Here is a 14,941-nt window from a genome sequence, read left to right as displayed (position 1 = left end):
GGTCTTATAAACTGTAATTACTTGTACATACTGATAGGGGGCGCTTTACACTCTGCAGAGAGCAATATTTAAAGACCCTCTCCATACACATGAGATGGCTGTCATATATATATGTCCCCCCACTCTCTCATACACCGGACGAGCGCTCCTGCTCTCTCATACACCGGACGAGCGCTCCTGCCCTCTCATACACCGGACGAGCGCTCCTGCCCTCTCATACACCGGACGAGCGCTCCTGCCCTCTCATACACCGGACGAGCGCTCCTGCTCTCTCATACACCGGACGAGCGCTCCTGCTCTCTCATACACTGGACGAGCGCTCCTGCTCTCTCATACACCGGACGAGCGCTCCTGCTCTCTCATACACCGGACGAGCGCTCCTGCTCTCTCATACACCGGACGAGCGCTCCTGCCCTCTCATACACCGGACGAGCGCTCCTGCTCTCTCATACACCGGACGAGCGCTCCTGCCCTCTCATACACCGGACGAGCGCTCCTGCCCTCTCATACACCGGACGAGCGCTCCTGCCCTCTCATACACCGGACGAGCGCTCCTGCTCTCTCATACACCGGACGAGCGCTCCTGCTCTCTCATACACCGGACGAGCGCTCCTGCTCTCTCATACACCGGACGAGCGCTCCTGCTCTCTCATACACCGGACGAGCGCTCCTGCTCTCTCATACACCGGACGAGCGCTCCTGCTCTCTCATACACCGGACGAGCGCTCCTGCTCTCTCATACACCGGACGAGCGCTCCTGCTCTCTCATACACCGGACGAGCGCTCCTGCTATCTCATACACCGGACGAGCGCTCCTGCCCTCTCATACACCGGACGAGCGCTCCTGCCCTCTCATACACCGGACGAGCGCTCCTGCCCTCTCATACACCGGACGAGCGCTCCTGCCCTCTCATACACCGGACGAGCGCTCCTGCCCTCTCATACACCGGACGAGCGCTCCTGCCCTCTCATACACCGGACGAGCGCTCCTGCCCTCTCATACACCGGACGAGCGCTCCTGCCCTCTCATACACCGGACGAGCGCTCCTGCCCTCTCATACACCGGACGAGCGCTCCTGCCCTCTCATACACCGGACGAGCGCTCCTGCCCTCTCATACACCGGACGAGCGCTCCTGCTCTCTCATACACCGGACGAGCGCTCCTGCTCTCTCATACACCGGACGAGCGCTCCTGCTCTCTCATACACCGGACGAGCGCTCCTGCTATCTCATACACCGGACGAGCGCTCCTGCTCTCTCATACACCGGACGAGCGCTCCTGCCCTCTCATACACCGGACGAGCGCTCCTGCCCTCTCATACACTGGACGAGCGCTCCTGCCCTCTCATACACCGGACGAGCGCTCCTGCCCTCTCATACACCGGACGAGCGCTCCTGCCCTCTCATACACCGGACGAGCGCTCCTGCCCTCTCATACACCGGACGAGCGCTCCTGCCCTCTCATACACCGGACGAGCGCTCCTGCCCTCTCATACACCGGACGAGCGCTCCTGCCCTCTCATACACCGGACGAGCGCTCCTGCGTTCTCTGCAAAAGAGCCGCCGCCACATTCCTCTGGCTTATCTCCTATGGAACAAAAGGATCAGCCGCTAAAATCCTTTTTGTCGTGTGTCTCTTGTCCAAAATGAACAGCATGTCACTGGCGCATAAGACAGTGGTGTGCTACTTCCCTGAAGTTGTAGGCTACCGGCACACTATAACGTGGGGCCACTGTCAGGAATGTGGACGGGTCATTAGGAGACATTCCTACTAGTGATGAGCGAACGTGCTCGGGGGCTATCTGCTTGGCTAGTATGTTCTAGCCCCTGCGGCTGCACGATTTGTGGCTATTAGACGGCTGTAACACATGCGGAGGTTGTCTGTGTGTTAGGCAATGCCTACATGTGATGCAGCTGTCGATCAGCCGCGGGGACTAGAACATATTATTGGAACACGCCAAAATCACTCGGTTAGCACCCGAGCATGCTGAGATAACATCTCATCCGAGCTCCTTTCTCATCACTAGTTCCTGCCTGTGTTACTCAATGACTCCTGCGGGGTAATCCTTGTGCTTGCACGGCCTTGGAAAACCAGCGCTAGAATTATAAAGGTCTATTTAGGCAGCTACTGTATGGAAATTACCTGCAGTCACTGGCTCCTATGGGAGAAAGGCCGGGCCAGCGACATGCAGCGGTACCGGTTTTGAGCACAGCGCTGTAGGGATGAACCGCAGGTAGGACGGCCGTATTGTGCAATGGAAATTTTAGAATAATTTCCTTCAGCAACTGTCCCTTCCTGGGAGAGATTGCTATGGCAAACTGTGCGCCACACATCACAGCCCGGGCAAATGGACATGACGCCAATGTTAGCAACTTTTCTTCTAAGCATGTCCCAGTGAGCTGCACCGACTTTTAAAAAAGTCGGCGGTGTCACTGCGATCGAGTCTGAAATCGGACATGCCGGTTCAATTTTTTTTACATCCCCCGCCTTGTCAAATTGAACGGTCTTCCATACACATTACTGTCAGATGAACCCGGTGAGATCGGCAGGTATGGCCAGCACTAGTTTAATGTGTATGATGGACATTTTCAGACTCTTTGGAATACGCATTTAGTAAGCCGATCGGGGCCATCCTTGTAGGTTTATGTCACATAATGCTGTAACAAAATGAAGTTTAATTTCCTACACAACCATTTTGAAGTGACAGTAGTTACTAATAACCACCACTAGGGGGTGACTTAAGGACGAAATACACTTGTAGAATAGACCGCTATGCACCTTGTGTCTACTATGGGGGTGAGGGATAGCAGTGGTCATAGTCAGCGTGGCTGCAGAGAACAAGTTCTGGGCTAAAGAGCGTAAAGGCTGAACGTAGGGAACAAGTTCTGGATTGTCCTTCTGGCTCTTATGTCCACATGGTGGGTTACTTGTGTGCACATACAAGCAGTACTAGGCAAATAGAACACTAAATCTAAAAATTCAATATACCAGCTGCATATGGTGACCAATTAAAATGGCAGTCCTCAGGACTAATGCTGGGTGAACCCGACCAGTAAAGTTTGGGGTCTGTACCGAACATCTACTGTTCGGCCACGGACCCCAAACATGGACTTCTTCAGGAAGTCCGTGCTACTGTTCGTGTTAGGCACCCCAAACATCAGGTTTTCCCATGCTAACAGCTCCAATTGGCGGTAAGATCATTACGATGACCGCGTAAACATGCACCACTGATGGGAGCATTCATCACCCGGTGCCTGCTCTTATAAATGACATGGGGTCACTTCTGGATTTGTGTAACCAGCATGGTAAAACTGACATCTGTGGCATACAACCCTTTCAGCTTTATCAAGACTGGTTATCAAATATAGAGGGGTACCTGACTGGTGTTTTTTTTTTTTTTTTTAATTATTTTAAAAAACGTTGTGCTAAAGCAGACATCTGGGGGCTGGTATTCTCAGGCTGGTATGGGGCCATAACCCACAAGAGGAAAAAACCTCCACTATTCTAGAGAAAGCGCCACAGAAAAAAACAGGCAAAGGTGCTAACCTGTCCAGGCCTCAAATCAAATGCACTATCATGGTGCAGCGGGCGCAGGTGTGGTAATACCAATGAGACAGCCAGCCTACAATCAGGGATTGGCAGCTTGGCACACCAGTGCACACAATCTGCAGCAGTGTTCCCACAGAGAATGCACAACATCTGCCTGTTAGTAACGCCCTGTGGCGGGCTGCCCAGTGCTAAATGTAATGTGTCCCGTGTGAACAGAGGCCACAACATACAAAGCCATCTGGGCCTAACTGCACCTCAAAAAACTAAAAAAGTGAACAAGAACATAACTAATACCTTACATATTTTGATATTATGGCCAGTAGGACTGAGGAACCTTGACAAGGGCTGCCAGCTTACGTATTGTGGCCATAATATTAACGAATACCTTACAGATTTTGATATGTTCTTGTGCGCTTTTTTTATTTTTTGAGGTGCAGTTGGGCCCTGATGGCTTTGTAACTTGTGGCCTCTGTTCACACAGGACACAGTAGTTAGCACTGGGCAGCCCGCCACAGGGCGTTACTAATGGGCTATGATCCAGATGCTTTGCATACTCTGTGTGAACACTTCTGCAGATTATTTGTGTGCACTGGTGTGCCATGCGGCCAATCCCCGATTGTAGGCTGGCAGTCTCATTTGGTATTGCCGCACCTGTGCAGTCGCCATCTTTAGGCTTCTTTCACACTTGCGTCCGTACGCGTCCGTCGCTAAGCGTCGGCGCGACGTACCGACGCACGTTGTGAAAATTTGGCACATGGGCAGCGGATGCAGTTTTTCAACGCATCCGCTGCCCATTGTAAAGTCCCGGGGAGGAGGGGGCGGAGTTCCGGCCGCGCATGTGCGGTAGGAAATGGCGGACCCGATGTACGAAAAAACGTTCCCTTCAACGTTTTTTTCGTGCCGACGGTCTGCCAAAACACGACAAATCCAGTGCACGACGGACGCATGGCCATACGTCGCGATCCAAGTCTATGGGCAAAAAACACATCAGGCGGGCACATTTGTAGGATCCGTCTTTCCCCAAAACGACGCATTGCGACGGACGTGACACGACGCAAGTGTAAAAGAAGCCTCATTTGGGCCCGCTGCACCATGATGGTGCATTTGATTTGAGGTCTGGACAGGTTAGCACCCTTGCATGTTTTTTCTGTGTTTTCTCTGGTATGGGGCCATGCCTATTGACCCCACTCAGCCCAGCAAAAGCACACTTATTAGATGCGCCAATTCTGGTGCTTTGCTTGGTTCTTTCCACTTGCCCTGTGACAGTGGCAAGTGGGGTAATATTTGTGGGGTTAATGTTACCTTGAAGCCCAGTGGTTAGTAATGGAAAGGCATCTATAAGACGCCTCTCTCCATTACTATCCCCATAGTCATATTGTAAATAAAAACCACCCAGAAAGTCTTAATTTGAAGTAAAAATCCACGTTTTATAAATGTATTTAAAAATAAGTTATAATCACTTGATGCCCATTCTATTGAAGCCCATGTCACCTGTAAAAAAAAAAAAAAATAAAAATAATGAACCATATCCCTCACTTGTCTGAAGTGAAGGTATCACAAGCTGTAATCCATGTCTGCAAAATGTGGTTTAGAACCTGGACAGTGCTATAATATGACTGTCCAAACTCGAAGAATGAGGTGCTGCTTCAGTGACCCCCTCAAGGTTACCGCAAGGTCACTGATGCTGCGTTCTCACACTTCTCATTGAGGTCACCGCAGTTAATTTTCCAGGCTCACAGTGATCACAGCAAGCTCTGGCTCACGGTGAAGTGTAGGAACGCAAACTCAGGGACCTGCAGTAACCTTCATTACATCACTGAGGCTGTTCTCACAGCACCTCATTCTTCCGTGGTTTTCAGCCTGGATGGTCATATAATGGCACTGTCCACATTGTAAACCACATGTCAGAGACACTGTTTACGGCGTGGCACGTTTACTTTTGACTAGAATTGAGCAAATTTGTTTGGGTCGCTTATTCGGCAAGCTAGAGCGCTTAGGCTACGTTCAGACTAGCGTTGTGCTAGTGTGCGTCGGGTGACGCAGCGGCGACGCACGCGTCATGCGCCCCTATGTTTAACATGGGGGACGCATGCGTTTTTGTTTGTTGCGTTTTGCGACGCATGCGTCTTTTTTGCCGCAAGCGTCGGACCAAGAAAACGCAACAAGTTGCATTTTTCTTGCGTCCGATTTTCGGCAAAAAACGACGTACGCATCGCAAAACGCAGCGTTTTTGCGTGCGTTTTGCCGCGTTTTTGCGTGCGTTGTGTCGCCGACGCAGCGGCGCACGCTAGTTTGAACGTAGCCTTACCGAATAAGCTGCAGCGGGAACCCGGATACATGGATCACTCCTGCTGATCAGCTGGCCGGAGGTGCAGCTTCATGTGTTGCAGCTGTGTCAGTCACAGCACATGCATGGAGAGTCCAACAGACAGGCTGTCCATGCATGTGTTGTGACACATGCAACTGCAAAGCTGAACAGTTGGCATGCTCCGTGTATCTGGGGTTCCCTCTGCAGCTTATTTGGGAAGCACTATAACTTGCCAAATAAGCAAGGACTCAAACAAATTCCCTCAGACAGGATATGATAATTTTACAGGGGACATGGGTTTCAATGGAATGGGCATAATGTGCTTATAACTCTTATTTTTAAATAAATTTGTAAAATGGTGTGGATTTTTATTAAAAAAGAAAACCTTTGTTCTGGGCATTATTTTTAATTTACGAGTATGGGGTTAGTAATGGAGAAGTGTGTTATATAGAAGCCTCACTCCTCTCCATTACTAACAGCTGGGCTTGATGTTACCTGATAATACAAAGGTGACATCAACCTCACAAATCTTACCCCACAAGGCAAAAGCGCCAGAATTGGTGCATCTAGTCGATGTGCCTTTCTTTGGGAAGGGTGAATATCCATGGCACCCCACCTGTCCACTTTACTGTCAAAGTGGGGGGGAACTCCATGTTTTTTTTTTTTTTATTATTATTATTATTGTGGGGGTTGCAGCCTGCAGCTGTCAGTTTTGCTATACTAGTTATCAAAAATAGAACAGACCCCATGTAATTTTTTTTTATGTATTTATAGCTCAGACACCAGCTGATGAACCATTAGCGGCACCTGCTCTTGCAGTTATCAGCGAGAACAGGCGTAGGTTAATGGGAGTAATACACCCCATCAGCCTGACATCTGTGAATGGAGGTAAACTTTTTAGCTCTGGTCACAGCTGCTGACTTATGCTATGGCATGGGAGCCACCACTCTGACCAGCAGTAATTCTTAGGCTAGGTTCACATTGCGTTAGCGTATGCGCTAAATGGACTGCACAACGCAATTGCCGAAAAGGGATCGCCTTATGCGATCGCGCTAGCAGGAACGGACCCAAAAACGCTGCAGACAGCGTTCGAGGGTCTGTCACAAAATAACGGCACATCACTAACGCATGCCAATGATGGCATGCGTTGGCGATACGCTACATCATTGCGGTCAATGGGTGCGCTGATTCGTTACATAGCGTTGGTGCCGCTATGAAACTGATTCCGTCAGCGGACACCCACTAATGCAATGTGAACCTAGCCTTACCGTAAATCAAATGCACCGTTTGTCATACAGAAGACAGTGTGGCAAACGGATGTAGGGGGTCTGGTACGCAAACAAATGTTTTTTCTTCTTTATAAATGTTCAGCTAGACCCAAACATCCAGGGGTTTGCTGATCACCACTCTACATATAAAAAGGCTTTGCCCCATCAGACCTGCTTATTATCAAGAACTCTCAAACATGATTTTATTTCAGGACAGTAACTGTCCTTTATTACAGAACCCCTACAGCTATCCCTCCAGTACTTTATGTGGGGGGTATCTGTACCTGACCTTCCTGGCATCTCCTATGGAGACTAGAATGGTTTAATAGGGTACGGTTGTATATCATGAAGCTTTGTGTTGTCCCTCACGCAGTAGCTTTTTGGTTCTGTACACTCTTATGGCTGATGTTGAGGTGTCCCAATAGCACTCATGCTCTTACAGACGTGGAATCTGAGCATTGCATACATCACCGTCTCTGGTTTTCTTTACATGTGCGATCAGTCATGTTTACCGCTTTGCATTGCACAGCCACCGTTGTGAATGATAAGAGGAAGTCATCTTGTACATTGTTTTCTTGTGCAGTTTCCTTATGACGGCCATCTCTCTGCGGAATATCCTCATCGGTAAACCGCCCCTGGAGCAGCTGGCAGTAGAAGTGGCGTTTGCCAATATAAAGTATGAAGATCCAAGACAACAGGAAGCAAAGCAGCAAGACCACCCTCTACCTGAGCCAGAACATGCAGATGTGTGACCCTACATAATGTGTTATTAATTGATGAACTATTTTCTAATATCTTTTTGTACAGAGCAAACAACCAGAATACTTTTATACAAGTGATAAAGCACTACACGAGTTTTTAAAATAAAGAGGTGTCTCTCTTTAACAAACATCTTACCAGGTTGGAAAGTTTTTTTTTTTTACCCACTTTCTTAAAGTGACTGTTCACTAAGGACCCCCTAAAAACTATAAATATTCCCCACCAATGCTGCTATTCTTAGCCGGTCACCAAGCATTACTGCATTGTTTGGCCTTAGACTTAAAGGGAACATGGAGCCGATACAGGCTCTTGCTAGTTATGGCATAGGCATCATTCAGGGCAGCCCTGTGACTTTAATTCCAAAATCTAGTAACTAAAATGAACTCTGGGAAAACCCTGTAAGACAAGTACTATAGTATCAGGACCAGCCCCGAGAGCCTTGATTCGTCTGATCTACTTTGGCCTTTGAGAAGACGTGGACGACCATGCTCTGCAGTAGGACAGGTGGTGAGAAGCATAACACCAGGCCTTTCTGTACAGGGAACCTAGCCACCAGTGTTCAGATCCTCCATGCTCACCACCATTAGAGAACCTTTGCCAGAGACAAAAATCACACGACACAGGTTGTAAAGGGGAGCACCTAATACTTTATTTCATGAAATCTTGCCGTGATTGATTTGTTTTTACCAGAACCAGACACATGGAATAGGAAAAAAAAAAAATTAAAAAAAGCTGAAGGTTAGTGTACCCTATAGCAGTCAGAGAACCCCCTACATTATGAGCATGTAAACAACCAGCTTCTCTGTAAAACACTGGTATAAGTGCCTATTCCTGCAGGGGGCGCTCCTTCTGAATGAGATACACATGAACACAAGCCAGGACCTCTGCAAGGCACAGCCATGGTTTTTCTGTACTACACCATAGCATGCCAGAGGTCCTGGAGAGGTGGTGTATCAAAACCGATAAACAGCATAAAGTATAAAAAAATAAAACTTTAAAATAAGATGTCACCTGCAGCATGGGCTACTCTGTACTTACACCCATGCCTGGCAACAATAAATAAAGCAGTTCAGGAGCATTCCCATCTCAGACATTTATGGCATATGTGTCTATGCTAAAAGTATTGAGATTGAAATACTGGTATTACACACATCAAATTTCAAGTAAGATCCTTTACTCTCTCCCTGCCAGCTGCTAATCCTGTGCCTCATCTCCGCACTGGGCTGGTTTCTCTGTAGCCACACCAGCCAGCTGCAGAGGAAGGTATACTACCCGTGGCACAGGCTCGCAGAAGATTAGACACTAAACAGGGAGAGCTTTGTGCAGCGTGGCTTAGTGAAAAAGAGGAGCGAGTACAGGCACCGAGAAAGAACAGCCTAAAAGGCCACTTCACTTTTGTTGGGGTGGGACAAGTTGTGCACTGCTTAAGAGCCATTGAGAATCATGAGTATGGTTTTGGCAAAGTGCTGCATTGTATGCATAGGGAATTAAATGCACACTAGGACATGAATGGGGATGGGTCACCTGAAGAGTCATAGTAAGGGAACAATGTAGGACCCAACAAGATACAAGCGAATATAGACAGTGTCACCTATGGCAGTCTACGAAGCCTGGGGACAATATACTTGGTCAAGAGGTCACCTGAGAGGTCAGCCATATCATCCTCAGATGTACTGGAACCCACCCATTAGATAAGCAGCATCTTGATTTGTATAACACCATTTGCTTGTTTACAGCAATCTTCATGGACCGACTTGTCCCAGCACCATGACTGATCACACGATGCCGCTCCAGCATCCTCTAAAGATCATTGCTCACAGCAAGGGAAATGTGGGCATGTCAAGAGCTGTGATCGTGTAGGCCCCTCTACCGGTAGCGGGCTCTGTACAGTCCGTGACTGGGGGAGTTGACAAGAGACCAGTAGTGATGAGCGAGTACTCGCTGCTCGGGTTTTCCTGAGCACGCTCAGGTGACCTCTAGAGTATTTGTTATTGCTCTGAGATATAGTTTATCGTCTCAGTTGCATGATTTACAGCTTCCAAATACGCTGAATACATGTGAGGAATGGCTGTTAGGGAATTCCCACATGTATTCAGCGTATTGGGCAGCAGTAAATCATGCAGCTGCCACGATGAAAACTGAGCAATAACAAATACTCGGAGGTCACCCGAGGGTGCTCAGGAAAACCCAAGCAACGAGTATACTCGCTCATCACTAGAGAGCGGTGTTCTACAAATTAAGACATTGTGCAGGTCTTTTAACATTGGAGAGGGCTCCAATATATTTGAGGAAAATTGTCAACCTCTTTAAGGCTACTGGGAAAAAAAAAATAAAAATGCCTTCTGCTAGAAGCACCAATAGGTTAACAGCAAAGATGCAGGGGTAGTAACTAGCTCATACATGGTACTGTCTCCACAAGCAGGACATGGCACTGGAGACCACAGTGAACCCACAGAATAACAGGAAAGGTTAATATGGGGCCTTTTCCTCCCTAAGAGTCTGCAGGCTTCTCTGTATATAACGCCAGCAGGTCAGAGGGGGAAAAGCCTAACAATCAATACTCCAGCTTTTTGGGTACTTCCCAGGGGAAGCACTCCCTACCAAAGTGACCATAGGTTGCAGTCCTCTGATAAATTGGCTTCTTCAGATCCAGATCCCTGGAATATACAAGTTTGCTTGTTAATGTACAGCGTAAAGCGAAGACGTGTGTTTAGCAATCATCAGCTATGGCAGAATCCTGCCTCATGGCTCCTATACAGGGCACTTACCCTGGGGGGACATCATGGACACTACTCACCACAGACTGCCTACAGCAGGGATCACCAGTGGCCCGAAACCCCTTGCAATCTTCTCATCGGGCCTATGGTGCTTAGCACATTGTAGGACATACCCCTTACCAGGTTTTTACTATCTATCAAGGACATCTCCCACCCACCTCCTTGGTTAACAAAGCAATGCTTGCTGCTGACTTTACCTGACGACAACACCGGGACGAAGGTCAAAGTTCTTCTTCACTATATCCAGCAGTTCCCGCTCACTCTTTTGTGATGTCCCATAGTGGAAGATTGAAATAGACAGAGGATGGGCAACACCAATTGCATAGGAGACCTGTTAAGAGATTGAGATCTACAGTGTGTGAACAGCATAGGCAAAGGGCATATTAAAGACCCCTACTGGCCAGCCTCAGGTGCAAGAAAAATAACCCTTACCGGAGGCTTTACCTACCTGAACAAGCACACGGCGGCAGAGGCCAGCCTTAATTAAGGATTTGGCCACCCAACGGGCAGCATAAGCAGCAGATCTGTCCACCTTAGTATAGTCCTTGCCAGAGAAGGCTCCACCACCATGGGCACCCCATCCACCATAAGTATCCACAATGATCTTGCGTCCCGTCAAACCAGCATCTCCCTAGAAATACATATTTCAAAACTGAGTGACAGGTCAAGTTCCATCCTGGTGCCAAGATCCCCACTAATAGAGATGCTCAGCCCAGCACTGCTCTCCGGTAGACTGGATGCCTATAGACCAGAGTCCTTTACCAACCCTCCCTCACTTGGCCCTTTGTTTAGGAAATCAGCAGCTGTCTTGAGGTTTAAGTAGTTCATAAATTCAGTGCGAGCAACACTATAGAACCAATAACCATCCCAACATATCTGCTGACCTGTGGGCCACCGATCACAAATCGACCACTGGGCTGCAGGTGGTAGATGGTATCGTCGTCCAGGTAGTTGGCGGGAACCACAACCTTGACAACTTTCTCCTTCAGTGCATCACGCATCTCATCCAGGCAGATTCCCTCATCGTGCTGTACTGAGACTACAACGGTGTGCACTCTAACAGGGATCACTGCTCCACGGTCCTGCATATACTGGACGGTGACCTGAAATTACATGGCTATTATAATGTGCTCCTTCATGGGATCCTAGCAGAGAACCTGCATGTGCTGCAAGTCTTACTCACCTGGGTCTTAGAGTCAGGACGAAGCCAGGGTAAGGTACCATTGCGACGCAGCTCTGCCATCCTAGCATTCAGTCTGTGTGCCAGGACAATAGTCAGAGGCATGCACTCTTCTGTCTCATCTGTAGCGTAGCCAAACATGATGCCCTGCAACAAGGGGAAATTTAGTATGCCATGTTTTACAAGTGTGAGCGGCTCTAGTCGCCTTAAGTTAGTTCTCACCTGGTCCCCAGCACCAACATCCTCTTCATTCCTATCCAAGTGCACTCCCTGGGCAATGTCGGGAGACTGCTGTTCAAGGGCGACCAACACATTGCAGGTCTTGTAGTCAAAACCTAATGCAGATCAGAACATTTCGTTGCCAGATCTAGCCTTGTAGAAAGCAAATTCAACTCAAGCCAAGCAATATTACTCACCTTTGGAGGAATCATCATAGCCGATATGTTTGATTGTGTCCCGCACAACCTTCTGGTAGTCTACGGATGCCCTTGAGGTGATCTCACCAGCGAGGAGAATCATGCCAGTCTTTGCAACAGTTTCTGCAGGCAAACAGAACCGTCAAATTTCATCCTCAAAGTTACCGAGAAGTATTGCAATAAGCGTAGGGCACCAAAACTCACCACAAGCAATTTTAGCATCAGGGTCCTGCTTGAGATGGGCATCCAGGACTGCATCGCTGATTTGGTCACAGATTTTGTCTGTAATGACAAACCAACACAAGTGATGAGAAATCAGGATACCGCAGGTTACCAGAACAAACCTGGTCATTCACGTTCGATCGTTACCCAGGCCAACCGATAGACATCAGGGAGAGGAACGGGTCGACTGATTTCAGCACGACCAACCCTTTGTTCCCAGGGAAGAACAGTTTCCACAGCCATGTTTGGCAGCAGCGTATTCCTCTTAATTTAAGTGGATTCCCCTTTAAGCTTTATAGAACTTGAGCCGATCTGCACAGCATTGTATAATTCAGAACAAGATGAGCGAGTGTCTCCCATATAAGGCTGCTTCACCCAACACCTGCTGCCCTCCTACAGGGTCGGGCATCATGTTACCAGTCTAATGCTACACTGACATGCAAACCCTACATGATCTGTTCTAGTCAGTCCATTAATGAGACACTAAACCTAAAGTCCACTTAACCCAAAGAAGTTCGCACGTTCTCCCCACGCTTTCCTCCAGCTGCTCCGGTTTACTCCCAAAGGCAAGAGACCTACTGATTACGGCACAATCTAAACCCCCCTTTGAGGGACAGCAATAGATCGCTATGGAATATGGCAATAGATACAGCAAAATATCTACTCTGAAGGGAAATAGTCCATTGTTCATTATCAGCCAGAGCAACAGACCAATAGTTATCATGGGGAATGTAGATAATGATTTAGGCATTGAGTGCCAAGAATCCTCACCATCAACAACCCATCCCTTTATTCCTGGAAGTGAGATCATCCCTCCATCACTGAAGTAGGAGTCAACGACCCGGATAAATATTGTGCAAGACCCCCGAGAGAGCCCATCCGCCACCTCTGTATATTTACTTTCCAAGGAAACTACGGCCGCCAAACAAAGCCAGGAACAGATCCAAATAGTAATGCGGCACTCTAGTACGGCCCATCCTGAAAGCCTAGACAGAACCTGGCGGCAATCCAACGCCATTGACAATTATAGATCGCGTAAGCAAACGCAGCAGCCCCCATCCTGCAGCTGTCCAGGGGGCGACCTGAAACCTGATGCAACGCCATCCCCTCCCACACCCACCGGAGCAGGAGGGGACAGAATACATGACTGCCTTGTGATCCCATCATGGCCACTGTACATTAGTGCCTGCAGGCAACATTAAAGCAGCAGACTAACCTACCACTTAAAGGGGAGGTAGAGATCGGTCCGACACCCGAGCCCTTCTAATATTCTTACCGCCACCACTTAAAGGGGAGGTAGAGATCGGTCTGACACCTGAGCCCTTCTAATATTCTTACCGCCATCAGATTTCCGGTGCAGTCACATGGCGCCTCGCCAATTATCTACTAATCTGGAGCCATTTTAGTCTTTGTTACACAATATAATTAATTAGCTGGCAGGGACACCAGATTAAGAGTAATGGCTCCTACCAGGAAAGGGAGGACTAGCATAATGCATGTATTGTACATGTTAGTGGCAAGGATCCCTTACATAATAGTATAGGTCAGGGATCAGGACATGTGCCCACCTGCAGTACAGGGGCACGGGCAGACAATGCAGCAGGCAGAGCAGTCACCCAGGCAGTCAGGACAGGAGGGGCCGCCCAGGACCACGTGTCCTCACTGCATTGCGGAGCCTCCAACACCGAGAACGCCAGAAGGACAAGACAAAACGCCATCGGCATAATTTAGACCCTTCCGACGCTCCATACGGTTTCAAACAACTTTATAAACAAAAACCGCTGTTGAACATGCGATGACGTCACCCCCCCGACCAACGGTTACAACACGCGGCCACCTCCAATACTCACCGGGGTGCCCCTCCCCAACAGATTCTGAGGTAAAAAGAAAGCTGCCCTCATCGATGAGGGAGTCATGGAAACCGTTCAGCATCTGTCCGTTCATAATGGCGGCAGTGGAGGCCGTTTCGTAGCGATACAGAAAATGCTCGTGCTTGGTCCTCGCCGGCTGGAATGCAGGAATGGCGCCAGGTGTGGAGCTTTTATAGCTTTCCAGTAGTGACGTCACGGATCCCGCGCGAGGCCTCTCGGCCAGTCCTCAGCCCCCGCCTAGACTGACGTCTCTCTGATGAGGAGTGGGACGAGCCCAATGGAACGTACCATATATACAGGGGGGGGGTCGGTGGTAGCGAGAAGACCCTCGCAACTAGAAGAAAGCTTGGAAATAATATTGAATCGTGGCAGGGCTCTGTATATGCGGAGGCAGTTTATTATGTGGCATGATTTATCATACTGCACGGGTAAACGTATTAGCTGGCATTTTGGTACAGTCCAAGATTCATAGTGCTTACAGCGAGTGGGAGGAGCCAAGCTAATGTGGCTGGGTCGTGAGAAAGAGAGGACGGTCGGGGTGACCGCGTCCTGTCATGTGCGGCCCCTCAGCGTGAGCCAAGTGTGCTGAT

General features: G+C 48.8%; 2 protein-coding genes across 2 annotated transcripts in view; one reads left to right on the top strand and one right to left on the bottom strand.

Annotated features, from left to right (window-relative positions):
- The window catches only part of GGCX (gamma-glutamyl carboxylase), a 63,875-nt gene extending 55,853 nt beyond the window's left edge, over window positions 1-8,022 (top strand). Inside the window, exon 15 of the mRNA XM_069766645.1 lies at window positions 7,710-8,022. Within this exon, the coding sequence (XP_069622746.1) occupies window positions 7,710-7,878 (169 nt within the window). The 3' untranslated portion in view covers window positions 7,879-8,022. The remainder of the gene's footprint in view (window positions 1-7,709) is intronic.
- A 487-nt stretch (window positions 8,023-8,509) lies between these two features.
- On the bottom strand, window positions 8,510-14,595 carry MAT2A (methionine adenosyltransferase 2A). The gene is made up of 9 exons (XM_069766646.1): window positions 14,331-14,595; window positions 12,463-12,540; window positions 12,259-12,381; window positions 12,065-12,177; window positions 11,846-11,989; window positions 11,547-11,765; window positions 11,111-11,293; window positions 10,860-10,993; window positions 8,510-10,542 (listed from the first exon to the last, which is right to left on the bottom strand). The coding sequence occupies exons 1-9, from the start codon at window positions 14,422-14,424 to the stop codon at window positions 10,440-10,442; spliced, it is 1,191 nt and encodes a 396-aa protein (XP_069622747.1). The 5' UTR covers window positions 14,425-14,595; the 3' UTR covers window positions 8,510-10,439.
- Window positions 14,596-14,941: the final 346 nt, after the last annotated feature.

The sequence above is a fragment of the Ranitomeya imitator genome, chromosome 4, assembly GCF_032444005.1.
Source record: "Ranitomeya imitator isolate aRanImi1 chromosome 4, aRanImi1.pri, whole genome shotgun sequence".
In the NCBI taxonomy this organism is placed as follows: Eukaryota; Metazoa; Chordata; class Amphibia; order Anura; family Dendrobatidae; genus Ranitomeya; species Ranitomeya imitator.
The sequence above is the reverse complement of the archived record's forward strand: the minus strand, read 5'-3'. Positions and strand labels throughout refer to the sequence as shown.

Excerpts from the sequence above, each read along its gene's own strand:
- MAT2A (XM_069766646.1), bottom strand. The coding sequence starts at position 14,424 with ATGAACGGACAGATGCTGAACGGTTTCCATGACTCCCTCATCGATGAG. Across the intron at positions 11,990-12,064 it reads ATGTTGGTGCTGGGGACCAG|GGCATCATGTTTGGCTACGC; the intron begins GTGAGAACTAAC and ends CCCTTGTTGCAG. Across the intron at positions 11,294-11,546 it reads TTGTGATCGGTGGCCCACAG|GGAGATGCTGGTTTGACGGG; the intron begins GTCAGCAGATAT and ends ATGTATTTCTAG.